The 18,043-nt window shown below is 29.3% G+C and overlaps 1 protein-coding gene across 1 annotated transcript; it reads left to right on the top strand.

Moving 5' to 3' along the window:
- The first annotated feature begins 8,687 nt into the window (after nucleotides 1-8,687).
- Nucleotides 8,688-14,369, top strand: LOC147814880 (uncharacterized). Its single transcript, XM_016056036.5, has 2 exons — nucleotides 8,688-10,407; nucleotides 14,225-14,369. Exon 1 carries the CDS (start codon nucleotides 8,689-8,691, stop codon nucleotides 10,360-10,362), a length of 1,674 nt encoding a protein of 557 aa, XP_015911522.3. The 5' UTR covers nucleotide 8,688; the 3' UTR covers nucleotides 10,363-10,407; nucleotides 14,225-14,369.
- Nucleotides 14,370-18,043: the final 3,674 nt, after the last annotated feature.

Below are 18,043 nucleotides of genomic sequence, written 5' to 3'. Positions count from 1 at the left end.
TGGTTTAAAACTCGCATATATTGGTTTTTATTAAAACAGTTACGATTTTTTTTCAATGAAATGTCTTTACTATACAATATGGTAATTTTACCAGAACTTTTTCCTCCGTGTATTTTGAATGTAAATAATGTACCCTTCTTATGCGCGTAACATTTATGTTTAGAAGATTTGTTTCTATGCTAACTGTTTTTAAATCTATGACAAAGTGAGAAAAAGCTTGTACATTAGGGGCGATAAATATTGACACCTGAAAAAAAAAATCGTTATCAAAACCTAACAAATACAAAGAAAGGTAAAGCTAAAAATATCGAAACCTATTTTATTGTTAAAAGAAACAAACAAAAGTTGAAAATTGATTGCTGGAAACACCATCATGTATCATCCAATTAAACTGGTTTTAATATTTTTTTCATCTCGCCTTTCCCTCCAGTGATTCAACAAATATTGATGTTTTTGTTCCTGCTTTACATAAATATTGATTTGTTTTTTATAACAAATACGCTTTTCTCACTTTAACTTGTTGTTTTAATTATTGTACTGATATACATTTTAAAAGGAACCATAATATTTACAACTGAACCATAATATTTACTGCAACCTTATGATGGTACTAAATTAAATCATAATTTAGCTTAAACGAAAACATGTTGAAATTTGCTTCAAAACCAATTCGAATTTTTATCCAAACAAAGAAATACTATTGTTTTTAGGAACAACTACTTTTCTTACATTTTTTAGAAACAGAACCATTACAAAAGGATTAATATTATTATCTACTCATTACTATCTTTGAATAAAATTTTCTAATATTATATATTACTAAGTCAACTTTTGAACGATCTAAAAACATTGTATTCAGTTCAGAAATAAAATTATTTTCTTTAAAATTGTTTATTTACTTTATAATTGTTTTCCTACTTAAAATATCATTATTAATGCTATTTTAAATTCTTATCCAAAAGAAGAAATACTATTATCTTTAGGAACAACTACTTTAATTATATTTTTTAGAAACAGAACTATTACTAAAAGGATTAATATTATTATCTACTCATTACTATCCTTGAATAAAATTTTCTAATATTATATATTATTATATCAACTTTTGGAAGATATAAAAAGCATTTTATTCTGTTTAGAAATGAAATTATTTTCTTTGAAATTGTTCATTTACGTCATAATTGTTTCCTTATTTAAAATATCCTTATTAATGATATTTAAAATTTTTGTCCAAGAGAAGAAATACTATTACCTTTAGGAACAACTATTGTACTTTAATTATCGTTTTTAAAAAGAGAACTGTTATTAAAAGGATTAATATCCTTTTCTACTCATTACTATCTTTGAATAAAATTATCTAACATTAAAAAAAATTCTGAAGAGCATAATTTTTTTAATACAAGTTGTTTTTGACGACATTGGTTTATTCACAGGGAAATTCATACTTTCACAGGGGAATTTTCCGATGAATCAAGTTACAAAAAATACACAAAATTAGTTTAATTTCACTACAAAAACATCTCTCGAATGTGTTATTTCGATTTGTGACGGTCAAAATAATAACATATATAAAATTAAGTTGCTCTGAATTTCTAGAATGTTTACCATTTCTAACAACCTACTAATGTAATAAAATTACAAATGTAGTAAACTGTTATTGTATGCCAAGAATTGACAGTATCTTATTTAAAAAATCCTGATTAATTCTTAATTCCAGGCTTCAATTTAAACCTTGCTGTAGGATTTCCAAAACTCATTAAGGAGAAAATTCAGTTCAAAATCCCCCGTTATAATTTCCCCTTGTTTAGTTTCACAATGAAAACGTTTCTGAGAAGAGTTATTTTAGTTTACCGAACAAAATAGTAACTCATCTATAAAATTACGTTACTTTGGATTTCTAGAAAATATCACACTTCTATTTCTTTTTCTCTTCTTTCTAGAAAATTTCACTAACAACCATAAAAAATAAAACTACTAATGTAATAAACTGTAGTGTACACCAAGATTTGACAGCATCTTATTTAAGAAATAGAGATTTCTTAACTCCAGACTTCAATTGCCAGTTCTACCTTCAAACTTCAGCCTTCCTGTAGGATTTTAAAAACTCATTAAGGAGAAAATGAAGTTAAAAATCCCCTCTTTTGAATACAGAGAAGGGACAAGCTGTCTTCCAAATCCCAAAATCATCTATCCAACCCCCTTCTTCTTTGACGGATGTATAAAAATATATTCCGTCATTTCATCTCGCTCATATCTATCCGTCAAAAATATGGCAGGTAATATCAGCACGAATTTGCATGAGAGAGTTGCAGTGATAGAAGATTTCGTGTGGGGGATTCTTATAGGGGTTCATTATGCTTGAGGGACTCAGAAGGGGGAGGGGTTAAAGATGGATGAGAAGGGGAAAGCTTAATTTTGATCTTTTGTCTCTGGAGTAAGGGGTTCTTGAGAGGGAGGAATGATAAAGTGAAGTTGAAGAATTTTAGAATAGGCTAAAAATTAGATATTCTCCCTTGGAAGTGCTGAAATATATTAGCTTCATATATCTTCGAATGTTCACAGTCTTTTTCTTTTTCTAATGCTATGTAGAATGCCTGAATTGAACAAAGATGAATTTGGTTTCTTTTATACTTGGTGACTATATTAATTTAAGACAAAATGAAGTGTGATATTAAAACTTCAAAAAAAATCCTGATTGTATTTTTCTTGTAAAAATATAAAGATAAATTTCATATGCATATAAATATGCATATAAATTTCAAAATTAAATTTATATCTTGAACAAACTTTAAGTTTGATTGCTTTATTATTAAACGAATTGAAGAAATGTAGTTGTATTTTACTCATTGAAATTTTATTAAATTAGAATATTAAAAAAATGTTATTGAAGTAATATTAAGTTTATAATTTTATTTAATTAAAACAAAAATTTTTTTAAAAAAGAAAATAAACTCTTTTATAACAAGTGTGCTAAAAGGAATATAATACATATTTTTAAACAAAATTTTGTATTTATAAAAAGGAATCTGTAGGGAGCTAGTCATTCAAAATTTTTTGCTAGGATATTTTAGAACATAGTATGTGAAGAAAAAATTTCTGAATTTAGAAACTGAATGAGTATACATAATAACCATACATAATATTTATACTTAAGTAACTTATATTTATACTCAAGTTACGGAATTCAGATGACATGGTGATTTTGGGTGAAGTTAACAAATTGATATAAAGGATAATTCATGGTCACCACATATATTTTTAGACTCCTTATAATAGAATTAAAGATATCATGAATCAATCGCACCTCAATATTTATCAATATTTAAATCAGGAAAAAAAAACCAAACCGTTATCGAATTACTGCTTTGAAAGGTAAGAATAAAAGAAACAAAACTAGCTTAGTTGAATGCAAAACAAATTAGAATTTAAAGGTCTTTGTTATAAACATCTCCGAGACTCACCAAACAATCGAACTGCCTTTGATCTTTAGAAACCAATCTTACTTTTTAGTGATTCTTTAGATTTCGATAGCGTTTTGTCTCTTTCTCACTCCAATAATAACTTGCGTTTTTTAATATATATATTTTTTATATTTCATATTATATAAGGATTCCACCAATACACATTAAGAGCGGTGTTTCAGGAACATCCTAAAGTTCATTTAACCTAGTGTAAGACCTAGCACAGTTTCAGGTATAGTGAAACACCAAGAATGTTCTTTTGCACTACTCGGTGTCAAGTAACTGACACCATTTTTAATTTTCCGTAACAATGATATTTGAAATAAAACTAAGATTAAGTTACAGATAAAAATCCGTAAAGTTATTTTAACGAGATATAATAAAATAATAATAAATAATTTAGAACGTATGCACACAGTAAAAAAATTGCCTGCATCCCGACCTTCAAAACACAGTTTTCAATTTAACTGGATAGTATTAAGCCCCACCTTCATTTATGGTCTTCAGGTTTTTATATTTAAACACGATACACACAGTAAAAAATATTTGTGCATCTAAACACCAAAACTGGTGGCAACTACTTTATTAAGTGGTGTAGAATCAATAATTAAAAGAATTTTAGCTTATTTTAACACCAAAAATGGTGGCAACTACTTTATTAAGTGGTGTAGAACCAATAATTTAAAGAATTTTAGCTTATTTTAACACCAAAAATGGTGGCAACTACTTCATTAAGTAGTGTAAAACCAATAGTTTAAGGAATTTTAGCTTATCTTAACACCAAAAATGGTGGCAACTACTTTATTAAGTGGTGTAGAACCAATAGTTTAAAGAATTTTAGCTTATCTTAACACCAAAAATGGTGGCAACTACTTTATTAAGTGGTGTAGAACCAATAATTTAAAGAATTTTAGCTTATTTTAACACCAAAAATGGTGGCAACTACTTCATTAAGTAGTATAAAACCAATAGTTTAAAGAATTTTAGCTTATCTTAACACCAAAAATGGTGGCAACTACTTTATTAAGTGGTGTAGAACCAATAATTTAAAGAATTTTTGCTTATTTTAACACCAAAAATGGTGGCAACTACTTCATTAAGTAGTGTAAAACCAATAGTTTAAAGAACTTTAGCTTATTTTAACACCAAAAATGGTGGCAACTACATTATTAAGTGGTGTAGAACCAATAATTTAAAGAATTTCAGCTTATTTTAACACCAAAAATGGTGGCAACTACTTCATTAAGTGGTGTAGAACCAATAGTTTAAAGAATTTTAGCTTATCATAACACCAAAACTGGTGGCAACTACGTTATTAAGTGGTGTAGAACCAATAATTCAAGGAATTTTAGTTTATCTTAACACCAAAAATGGGGGCAACTACTTTATTAAGTGGTGTAGAACCAATAGTTTAAAGAATTTTAGCTTATCTTAACACCAAAACTGGTGGCAACTACTTTATTATTGGTGTAGAACCAATAGTTTAGAGAATTTTAGCTTATCTTAACACCAAAAATGGTGGCAACTACTTTATTAAGTGGTGTAGAACCAATAATTTAAAGAATTTTAGCTTATTTTAACACCAAAAATGGTGGCAACTACTTCATTAAGTAGTGTGAAACCAATAGTTTAAAGAATTTTAGCTTATCTTAACACCAAAAATGGTGGCAACTACTTTATTAAGTGGTGTATAACCAATAGTTTAAAGAATTTTAGCTTATCTTAACACCAAAAATGGTGGCAACTACTTTATTAAGTGGTGTAGAACCAATAATTTAATGAATTTTAGCTTATTTTAACACCAAAAATGGTGGCAACTACTTCATTAAGTAGTGTAAAACCAATAGTTTAAAGAATTTTAGCTTATCTTAACACCAAAAATGGTGGCAACTACTTTATTAAGTGGTGTAGAACCAATAATTTAAAGAATTTTAGCTTATTTTAACACCAAAAATGGTGGCAACTACTTCATTAAGTAGTATAAAACCAATAGTTTAAAGAATTTTAGCTTATCTTAACACCAAAAATGGTGGCAACTACTTTATTAAGTGGTGTAGAACCAATAATTTAAAGAATTTTTGCTTATTTTAACACCAAAAATGGTGGCAACTACTTCATTAAGTAGTGTAAAACCAATAGTTTAAAGAATTTTAGCTTATTTTAACACCAAAAATGGTGGCAACTACATTATTAAGTGGTGTAGAACCAATAATTTAAAGAATTTCAGCTTATTTTAACACCAAAAATGGTGGCAACTACTTCATTAAGTGGTGTAGAACCAATAGTTTAAAGAATTTTAGCTTATCATAACACCAAAACTGGTGGCAACTACGTTATTAAGTGGTGTAGAACCAATAATTCAAGGAATTTTAGTTTATCTTAACACCAAAAATGGGGGCAACTACTTTATTAAGTGGTGTAGAACCAATAGTTTAAAGAATTTTAGCTTATCTTAACACCAAAACTGGTGGCAACTACTTTATTATTGGTGTAGAACCAATAGTTTAGAGAATTTTAGCTTATCTTAACACCAAAAATGGTGGCAACTACTTTATTAAGTGGTGTAGAACCAATAATTTAAAGAATTTTAGCTTATTTTAACACCAAAAATGGTGGCAACTACTTCATTAAGTAGTGTGAAACCAATAGTTTAAAGAATTTTAGCTTATCTTAACACCAAAAATGGTGGCAACTACTTTATTAAGTGGTGTAGAACCAATAGTTTAAAGAATTTTAGCTTATCTTAACACCAAAAATGGTGGCAACTACTTTATTAAGTGGTGTAGAACCAATAATTTAATGAATTTTAGCTTATTTTAACACCAAAAATGGTGGCAACTACTTCATTAAGTAGTGTAAAACCAATAGTTTAAAGAATTTTAGCTTATCTTAACACCAAAAATGGTGGCAACTACTTTATTAAGTGGTGTAGAACCAATAATTTAAAGAATTTTTGCTTATTTTAACACCAAAAATGGTGGCAACTACTTCATTAAGTAGTGTAAAACCAATAGTTTAAAGAATTTTAGCTTATTTTAACACCAAAAATGGTGGCAACTACATTATTAAGTGGTGTAGAACCAATAATTTAAAGAATTTCAGCTTATTTTAACACCAAAAATGGTGGCAACTACTTCATTAAGTGGTGTAGAACCAATAGTTTAAAGAATTTTAGCTTATCATAACACCAAAACTGGTGGCAACTACGTTATTAAGTGGTGTAGAACCAATAATTCAAGGAATTTTAGTTTATCTTAACACCAAAAATGGGGGAAACTACTTTATTAAGTGGTGTAGAACCAATAATTTAAAGAATTTTTAGCTTATTTTAACACCAAAAATGGTGGCAACTACTTCATTAAGTGGTGTAGAACCAATAGTTTAAAGAATTTTAGCTTATCATAACAACAAAACTGGTGGCAACTACGTTATTAAGTGGTGTAGAACCAATAATTCAAGGAATTTTAGTTTATCTTAACACCAGAAATGGTGGCAACTATTTTATCACAAATTTGTGTAAAACCAAGCACAGTTACCGGGGTAAGGAAATACAAAGAGTGTTATTTTACACTACTGCAGACCGGCTTGTGTAGGGGGCAGGGAACTGTCCTTGCATTAGAAAGGTTCTGGGTTCGAATCCCGGGCAAGGCATGGATGTTTCTTTCTCTCTATTTGTGTTCTATGTCCTTTCTCCTTTGTGTGTGAATGTGACCCGCCCTATAAACGGGTTGTGGTAGTGTGACGTGGGCGACGCTGCTCCACCGCCGTGGCTTCGCCACCGGTGCCCACTGGGTAACGAAAAGAGAGTTAGCAGTTCTGGCACTTTCTGTGGCCAATGGACAATAGTTCCAAGTGCCCGCCATTAAAAAAAATTTACACTACTCGGTGTGAAGTATCTGCTACCATTTTTGGTATTCTGTAACACCAATATTTGCTTCAACGGTAATATAATATACACATAAGAATCAATGAAATTATTTTCAAGAGACATTATGAAGTAAGAATGATTCGTTTGAAATGCTTATGTATAATGCTCCAAAAAATGGACCATTCTAAATAACTTTTAATCTAATGATCGGATCTTCACGTTCTAGGACTCAATTTTAATGGTTTGAGGGGGTGACCTCTACTATGCTACTTGATTAGTGCAGACGATATTTCAAATTACGAAATTAGACACAAAAATGTACTTTCTCTGAATAAACATAATTTTTTTTCAGCGGAATCACATTTTTGGTCTCCAAAATATAAGGGGTAGCCGAAATACAGGAAATATAGTCCCCATATTTTAATTGCGTAAACATAATACATTTTTACATTATTAAATACACAATTGTGAACTTCTGTTTATGTTGGTGCATAGTAACATTGTAAAAAGTAAACAACAAACTCAATCCAACTCGTAATAGACTGCTAATATTCTGCAGACGATATAAAAAGTATGGTAATATTAGTGTTTTCAGAAACTTTAATGTTTGGTGTGAATGCGCATGAGCTTGGCGTAAACTTCTACGTTTTTTAGATTTAAATTACACTCTTCAAATAATGCATGAAGGCTCTAAGTGGCGTTAACTTGAAAAAAAGTGTTCCTTCTTACATTTTTTTAGTCATTCAGAATCAATTTCGGAGAGATAGTCTTTCTAGCCGGATAGAATCAGTTACATACAGAAATATGTATTTTGCTAGGGTTAAATTTTCCATTAAATGCCCCTATGAAGTGAAGTATTACTAATTAATAGAAAAAACAAAGCAAAAATTAATAAAAAAGAAAACAAGGAAACAGGAAAAAGATTATAAATAAATAGGAAATGTATGGATTTATAAAAATCTAAATACGTGTTTTAGAATAAATTATTTCTAAAAGAGTATTATTAAATATTTTCTAAATCTAACAATATTTGAAATTTCAATGAATCCATTTTTTATTGAATCGTAGTTTATTCTTCATATATATTATTCGCATATTTTTATATAGTTTATTCTACATATAATATTTTGCTTGAGTCAAATGTTTATCTGTTGAAAAATGTAATTTTCGTAAGAAAAATATTTATTGAATTAAAATCTTAGATTCCACAGCAGTCATATGGATGCATTCTTTCGCTTGATACTTGCAACCGTTCCCTACCTCTCTGCACAACGCTAGATAGAATCGATTGTTTCCAGGAATTTTAATAATCACAAACATAGATAAAAGAGCAACGTATCATTACTAAGTGTAGTGGTAATGCACTCTTTATCGTCGCAGATGATAATTTGCTTTTTAAAAGCAGAGGTAGCGATTAAATATTTTTTAAGCTACACTCCAAGGAAAATGAACAGTGAAAAGAGAGAGTTTGTTTTTACGTGGAAAATAGAAAATTTTTCTTTTCGAGGAGAAAGACACAAAGAGGAATATATAAAAAGTCCGGAATTCCAAGCGGAATGTCTAGGCCAAACACGGTGGACAATATATTTTTGGCCCAAAGAAAATTCAAACGTGTCTTATTGTAGACTATGTTGCTTAAATACCAAAAGTGAAACATCTAATACTTTAAAGCTATATAATATATCGAAAAACAAAAATGTTGGAAAAGATGTTATAGGTTACCGATTTGAATTGCTTTACAACAATGGTGTGCTTTTTCGTTCCTCTAGAATTAAGACTTTTGAAGATGGAATGAATGAATTTATATATTTCAAAGATTTAGGCGTAGACAGTGATATGGAAGATTTACCAGAAGATATTATAATACTTCGTTGCGTTTTAATGAGAATGAAAGTCGATAGCTCCAGTGAGAACTTCAACAGTTTTCTTGAAAATCAAAGAGCTGACGAAGCGAAGTCTGATTGCGAATGCAACTCTATTTGTGGAGTCGATACTTTTACTTTCATGCTTAAAGATCTACACTTTTTGGAAGGAGAAAAGGTTATACAGTCGTCTCCATGGTTCGGTGGTTATTTCTCGGTGAATAGCGATGGAAGAGTGTATGTTTCATTCTACACAAAAAATGGTCAGGATGTAATTCATGTATCTTGCAAAATATCATTCATTCGTCCAGATGGTGCAGTAGCCTTCGTTTCGAAAGAGATTCCCCGATTAATTTACGTCACATCGAGTAGATATGAAAGGTTCTGTATAGAAAGAGTGGGTGACGGATATTATTTAAAATGTGAGATAAAATCTTCGAATTTTATTCGACTCGATAAACTAAGCTATTCACCTGCTTGCATATCAAATGCAACTGAGAGATCGGCTCATTCCAGCGAAAATAATGAAATTCTAGCCAATGCAGCTGAAGCCCTTATTCCAAAAGGAATTTCAACTTTAACGCAAACTGAAGAAAGCAATGTAGACTTCAAATCGCCAGAATTAATGAAAGCTGTTCATTCGCCGTTGCAAGATGACTTATGCAAAATATTAAAGAATGAAAAATTTACGGATGTGACGTTGAAGTCAGAAAATGTAATTATGCCAGCCCATAAAGTTCTTCTGGCAGCACGATCACCGGTATTTTCCGCCATGTTTGATCAAGATATGCTGGAGAGTCAATCAGGTACTATTTATTTATCAGATGTTGATGTAGAGACACTTAAATTGTTTTTAAATTACATTTACACAGACACCGTTGAAATGAAGGGCCATGAAAATGTCATCAAACTGATGATAATTGCTGACAAGTATCAAGTTATACCGCTTAAAGAAGATTGTTCTGCTTACTTGAAGACCATCTTCTCTGATGAAAACGTATGCGATGTAATTGCCATTGCCGATATGGTTAATCAAGAAGATTTAAAGTTGCGCGCTATGGCGTATATCAAAGCTAATGCTTCGAAAATCCTATCTACTTCAAAGTGGAAAAAATGGTTGAGGCAGAATTTAGAATTGGCTGCTGATATTGTAGCAGAAGTGTCTTCCTGATTAGTAAATACAGATCGTAAAGAGTATATCCAGCTAATCTATTTGGTAAGTTTTGAGTGTTTCTATTTCTCGTTTTTATTTGAAAATGTCGGTGGTAAAAAGTAATGACCCATATCTTTTAAAAATTGTACTTTCGTGTTGTCAACAATTAACAACCAACAATATCTTTTTTTCTGCTCAAATTAGATTAATCATTTTCAAAACAACACTTGTGTACTAATACGTTTAAAATGTCACCAAGCCGATGCAGTTTCTTTTTCGAGCTGCCAACAAAAAAATTAAGTTGTAAATATAAAATCTAGTGAATTGTCATTACCAGGTGAAAGATTATAAGCAGCTAAACAGTATAGGCGAATACATCGTTCAACACTGGTTTAAAAATTGTCTGCCAATCGTCAATTTTTCCACCGAAATCTGATTTTTTTAAAATTTCCTGCTTGTTTTGAAATTTTTAGACATAAACAGAAGACTATTACAGCCATTAAAATTTTTCAATGTGTTTTCCTTCCATGTTGAAAATATATTTTTATATAATTTTAAATTAATGATTTTATTGTCTTTTTTTTCTTTAGAATGTTTTAGTTTCATGGATTTATTCGATTTCTTTTCTGTTTCATGTCAAGTTGCTTTTTACTCATTTTTAATTTTCAACATAATTCTTTTGTTGTTGATGGAATTATAATTTACTTAATTTTACTCTGGTTCAAAATTTCACGAGGAATAAATTGGGTTATCGAAGAATTAATTTGAGTTGGGCTAAATTTCTAGCACTTAGTTAATTTCATTGGGAGTATTTATATTTTACATATTCGACATGCATATATTGTACAGATGTACACACATACATTTGACATGCATAACGTATGTACATACACACATTTGAGATGCATATATTGTACAGATGGTTGTACGTATAGTGTACAGATGTAGATTCATATAACGTACATACGATGTAATAAACATATAATGTACATATGTGTGTGCATATACTGTACATATGTGCTTAAATATATTGGACATAATTCTTTTGTACAAATTTTACAAGTGTACATACATACTACCCCAATCAATACGTATGTGCAATGTATATATGCCCAATGAATGTATCCACACCTGTACAATGCACGTATGTTCCATGTATGCATATCCATATGTACTATAGATGCATGTACAATGCATGAATGTATGTACATACATTGCGCGTATACATGTGTACATTACATTTATGTCTAAATATGTGTACAATGCAATAAATAAAATGCATGTGAGTTAACTTATAATGACTCAAGCTAGTTAAATGACAAAATCAAGCGATATTTAAATTTAGTTTTCAGCTTTGAATGTTCTATATCATTTTAAAATTTTTTGAATAATTATTTTCAGGTATTTTCATGAAATGTTTGACAATACAGATTTTTTTTTGTAACATAATGCATGGTCGATAGAAATTTCTTAAATGGCAAAGGAAAAAACGGTAAATTTTATATGTGGAAATAATATTTAGAAATTTGAAATAAGATTATCGTTTGCTTTCTATAAAATATGAGGTCGAGTTTCATATGTCTTAAAATAAATTTTAAAACAAACTTTGATAACTTTACTTATATAAATTTTTTTCATGCATGCACAATGCATGCGTATATTGTAATTATATATATTTAAATGTACGCATGTATTTATACATTACTTGTAATTATGTACCTGTATACGTTGTATGTACATACGTACATTGTGCATATAACTATTTTTTTGTACATCCATACATTACATGTGCATAAGTATTAACAAAGTATGTAGTTATACAAGTACATACGTAAGTTGTACATAAGTACATACGTTGCGTGTACATACCATATATCTATGTACATATAAATGTACATGCATACATGTATGCATTTTATTTACGCAACTATGTACACGTATTATAACTTTTACCAACATTCTTACATATTAATCGTAATTACTAGTATTTACGATTACATGTAATCATGATTACATGTAATCATGATTACATGCAATCATATATTTTGATTAATTGTAATCATATTTACCCGTAATCGTTTTTTTCATGATTACTTGTAATCGCAATTATTTGGAATCATGATTACAGTTGTAATCAAAATTTTGATTACAGCTGTAATCAAGATCACAAGTAATTGATTAATGTAATCCATATTGTACTCGCGCTGTAATCAAAATTTATGAAGGTTGTAATCACGATTACAATAATCGATTACTGTAATCGACTATGTAATCATGATTACGGCTGTAATCAAAGTTGTAATATCGATTACAAGTAATTGATTATTATAATTGTTTGTTGTAATCACGATTACAGCTGTAATCAAAATTTTGTTAAATTGTAATCATGATTACAAGTAATTGATTACTGTAATCGAAAAATGTAATCGATTACTTTTTTGGCCAACTCTGCAGTCTAGGCAAAAACATCGTTCAACGCTGGTTTAAAAATTGTCTGCCAATCGTCAATTTTTTCACCGAAATTTTATTTTTTTTATTTCTAACTTGTTTTGATATTTTTAGACACAAACAATAGACTATTACAACCATTAAAACGTTTTTAATTTTTCTCCTTTCTATGTTGAAAATAGATTTTTACACAATTTTAAATTAATGATTTTCTAATGATCTATCTTTTTTCCCCTTTGTAACTTTTAAATATATTATTTTCTTTGATTTTTTAAATTTTTTTCTGTTTCATGTCAATTTGCGTTTTAGGCATTTTCAATTTTCACCATAATTCTTTTGTTGTTGATAGATTTGTAATTTACTTGATTTTATTCTGGTTCAAAATTTCACGAGGAATAAATTGGGCTAACAAAGAATTTATTTGAGTCCGTTTAAATTTCTAGCACTAAGTTCACTAAGTTAAATTTGTGGTCTATAATATTTAAAAGCAATCCAATTAATGTGATTTCACTCTAACGATCGCATTGGAAGAACTTAATGGAAGAGGAAAGTGACTTTGAGTAAATGAGCTTTAATGTTTATACGTTACTCGTTTTCTTTACTGTACTCTATCTTTATGTTTTTGGTAAATTTGTGAAGAAGTAACTCATATATTTGGGGGCATATTAATTTGACTTCAGCTCTCTTATGAAGGAGGATTATTAACAATTTTTGTGTGTTGCAACTGCTTATTTTTATGGATGATTTTAATGCTTTTCAAGGAATATAATTTTTGTGTTAAAAACTAAAATAAATGTGTCGATACGTATTTGGGCAATATATATAGTGACAAAATAAACTTAAAAAACTCAATTTGAGAAAAACGTGAATTTGGCATCAAATTTTAATCTTTCGCTTAGGACTGGTAAAACATGGTGTACCGTAAGCAAAGGGTTAACTAGCCTTGTTAATCGGGAAAACCGTCAAAAAATGGTTAAGAGGCAACGTGAGCTTGATATTCGAGGAAGTTATTCGATAAGCTCGATATTCGAGTTTTAACATAATTTATCGCTGATATTGACGACAATTCGGTGATTATTGATTTAAAAAAGTTGCTATTTTGAGTGTCAAATGATGCAGTGTATATGTAAAAAAAAAAAAAAAAAAAAAAAAAAAAAAAAAAAAAAGAAAAAAAGAAGGGGAGAAGAGAGAAAAAGAGGGAATGAGAAAAGGAAAAGAAAAATAATAACTATATAACTGTTGACTTTGTGACTAAATAACTTTGTTTTAAATAGATTATGACACACAAATTTTAAATTTTTTCGTAATTTTAACCCTTTTCCAGTTTAAAGTGTCTTTAATTTTGCTCAAAAAAAAACTTTTTTAAGTTGTAAATTGTGCTAATGTACAACAATTATGCTTTTGAATTTTTATTTTTAATAATTTATTTTAGGTATGAAGAAATAAAACGAGGAAATTTTGCTCCAGCTGATGTGAAAATATGAATGAAGAATTTGTTAGAAATTATGTTTCGCAGAAATTTGTATCCAGTTTCCAAATATAAATTACGTTAAAATTTCATTAAAATATATTAAATGTATTCAAATTTTATTTAAGTCATCACATTTTTAAGTTTCCGGTTTTCAGATCAAGGAAAATATTTTTTATTTTTTATTTTTCAGTATTGATTTAATATTTTTGGTGAAATTGCAACATTGTAACAAATGAGCAACAAACTCAATCTCACTCGTAATAGACTGTAAATATTCTACAGATGATATAAAAAGTATGGTAATATTAGTGTTTTCAGAAGCTTTAATGTTTGGAGTGAATGGCGCAACCTTCTACGTTTTTCAGATTTAAATTACACTCTTTAAGTAATGCATGAAGGCTCTAAGTGGTGTTAACTTGAAAAAAAGTGTTCCTTCGTACATTTTTTTTTAGTCATTCAACATCAATTTCGGAGAGATAGTCTTTCTAGCCGGATAGAATCAGTTACATACAGAAATATGTATTTTTCTAGGTTAAATTTTCTACTAAATGCCCCTATGAAGTAAAGTATTACTAATTAATAGAAAGAGCAATGAAAAGAAATAAAAAAAGAAGCAGAAAAAAGTTTATAATTAAATAGATTTATAAAAATTTAAATACGTGTCTTAGAATAAATTATTTTCAAAAGAGTATTTTTAAATATTTTTCAAATCTAAAAATATAAATTTTAATGAATCCATTTGTTATTGAATCATAATTTATTCTTCGTATTATATTTTGCTGTCATATTATCATATAGTTTATTCTAGTTATAATATTTTGCATGATCCAAGTATTTATCCATTGAAAAATTTAATTTTCATAAAGAAATTATTGAATTAAAATTTTAGATTCCACAGCAGTCATATGGATGCGTTCTTTAGCTTGATACTTGCAACCGTTCTCTACCCCTCTGCACACCCCCAGATAGAATAGATTGTTTCCAGGAGTTTTTATCATCCCAAGCATAGATAAAAGAGCAGCATATCATTACTAAGTGTAGTGGTAATGCATTATTAATTTGCTTTATAAAGCAGAGGTAGAGATTAAATATTTTTTAAGCTATACTCCAAAAAAGAAAAAAAAATGAATAGTGAAAAGAGAGAATTTGTTTTTACGTGGAGAATCGAAAATGTTTCGTTTGGAGAGAGAAGATACATAAGAAGTCCAGAATTCCAGGCAGAATGTCTTGGCCAAACACGGTGGACAGTAGGGTTTTGCCCCTTAGGATATCAGAACGAGTCTTCTTGTAGACTATGTTGCTTAAATGGCAATAGTGAAACATCTAATACTTTGGAGTTATATGGTATATCGAAAAGCAAAAGTGTTGAAAAAGATGTTATAGGTTACCGATTTGAATTACATGATATCAATGGTGTGCTTTTTCGTTCCTCTAGCATTCAGACTTTTATAGATGAATGGTATCATAATGAATATATATGTCTCAAAGATATAGGTTTAGACAGGGATATGGAAGATTTACCAGAAGATATTATAATAGTTCGTTGCGTTTTAATGAGAATGAAAGTCGATAGCTCCAGTGAGAACTTCAACAGTTTTCTTGAAAATCAAAGAGCTGACGAAGCGAAGTCTGATTGCGAATGCAACACTATTTACGGAGTCGATACTTTTACTTGCACCTATAAAGATTTACGCAATTTGGATGGAGAAAAGGTTGTACCGACGCCTACAAGATTCGGTGTTAATTTCTCGGTGAATAAGGATGGAGGAGTGTATGTTTCATTCTACACAAAAAAAGCCCAGGATGTAATTTATGTATCTTTCAAAATATCATTAATTTGTCCGGATGGTACATTAGCAAAAGTTTTACTGGATACTCCCGCACAATATCTCGAATCAGTTGGATTACTCGAATCAGTTGACGGCAAGGGAGCAATAACCCATGATCCGTCTACCACTGAGGATATTTCACGTCAGAACTGTGGTCGGTGCAGGCTGGTTGCGGAATTCGTTTCGAACAGTCATCGCCGGGGTCGAAACCCGGTTCACTTCATTGGATGGCGAACGCTCTATCCCTAGAGGCATCGCGGCTCCCTCAGAGGTATTGATTTGTTATGGGAATTTGAAGAATTTTGTGACCCGTCAGGTTTGATGCGCATCAGTCGCTATTATATGCACGGAGATTCTTCTGTCGGCGAGATTCAAACTCCCGTTCTCACAAACATGAGCCCAACACCCTACCAACCGTGCTATTCTGATACTGAAAAAAACCTTTTTAACAACCTATTATTATTTTACTTCATTCATACATTGGTTGTACTTTTTCTTTAAAAAAAGTGCCACTATACTTTTTAGCTTATTGATTTAAAAATGATATTTTTTTCATAGAACTGTTTGGATAAGCTTCATTCATTATTTCGCATTATAGTAACAAACAAAAATAGAGCAGATGATTTTAAATTTTTCATTACGCTTTTTACAAGCAGCAAGTTCGAGTTAAGAAAAGCACAATGGTACAACTTGTAGTTTTTAAAAGATTGTTGATACTTGGAAATTACTGTTTCTTAAAACATCACATTTTATCCGTAAATTGGCATTATGTTTTAAAAAAATCCTTCCTTCTATTTTCATTGTATTTTTAAAATATTTTCTTTTATAGTATGTTCAATGCGAGGAAAAAAATGAATAAAGAAAGGAATAACCTTTAATCTAATGATTGGATTTTCTACTTGAACTCTATTTTAATGATTTAACCTTAAATATGTTAATTATTTTGAACAGATGATATTTTAAGTTACAAAATCAGGCATAAAGATGTGCTGCGATACTTTTTTGAGGGGTTCAGATTCATGGCCGTCAAAACATGCGGCTGTAAGCGCTGTTTGGAGAACATGGTATAGGCAGGTGGACAGTCAAAAGTTGGGACCTTTTATTGCTAATTTTACTTTTTTACTTTTTTCGAAAAATTTATTAAAAATCTAGCAATTTAATTTAATTTAATTTAATTTAATTTAATTTAATTTAATTTAATTTAATTTAATTTAATTTAATTTAATTTAATTTAATTTAATTTAATTTAATTTAATTTAATTTAATTTTAATTTGGTTATTCTAACTAACTTTATCTTTATTTATATTTCTTATGTGTAGACGAGTCATTATCAGTATTTTCTCAGTGTACATTTGACATGTGCTTTTTGTGTATCATTAAATTTTCATATTTAAATTTTTGATTCCATTTTCTTACTTAGTTTATCCATTATGGGGCCTCGGGGCACGGTCAGTCTTAGATTTAAACACTAACTACAGAAAAGCTCCAGTGTGTTAGCACACAGTGTGTCCCGTGATGAAGTGCTCTTTAATAATTTTTTTCATAATTCAAATTTTAACAAAATCAACCATAAAAATTTTGCACTACATTAGAAATTTTATAAAAATTATATATATATATTTTCTTTTTGTGTTTAAAATGAGTAGTAATCATGCAAAATTTAGGATATGCGAATTAAACTTTTATCAAAAATTGATATCTTAGAAAAAATTGATAACAAACAAAGCATATTGTTATCATAAAATAAGAAACTAACAGTCGTGAGCTCGACTGTAGATTCATGGATAACCATAGATTGATAAAGAAAAGGGAGTTTCATTTTGTGTATATTGTATTTTTAAATTAGTGCATATGTATTTAAACTTGTCCTTCAGTTGCCATGCTTGCTAACTATGCAATAAAAGAATAAAAATCAATAATTTTGAACTTAAAAAGGACCTTCTTCAATGA

The sequence above is a fragment of the Parasteatoda tepidariorum genome, chromosome 2, assembly GCF_982258835.1.
Source record: "Parasteatoda tepidariorum strain Cologne lab strain chromosome 2, Ptep-v5.0, whole genome shotgun sequence".
NCBI lineage: Eukaryota > Metazoa > Arthropoda > Arachnida > Araneae > Theridiidae > Parasteatoda > Parasteatoda tepidariorum.
This window is presented reverse-complemented; position numbering and strand designations above follow the sequence as displayed.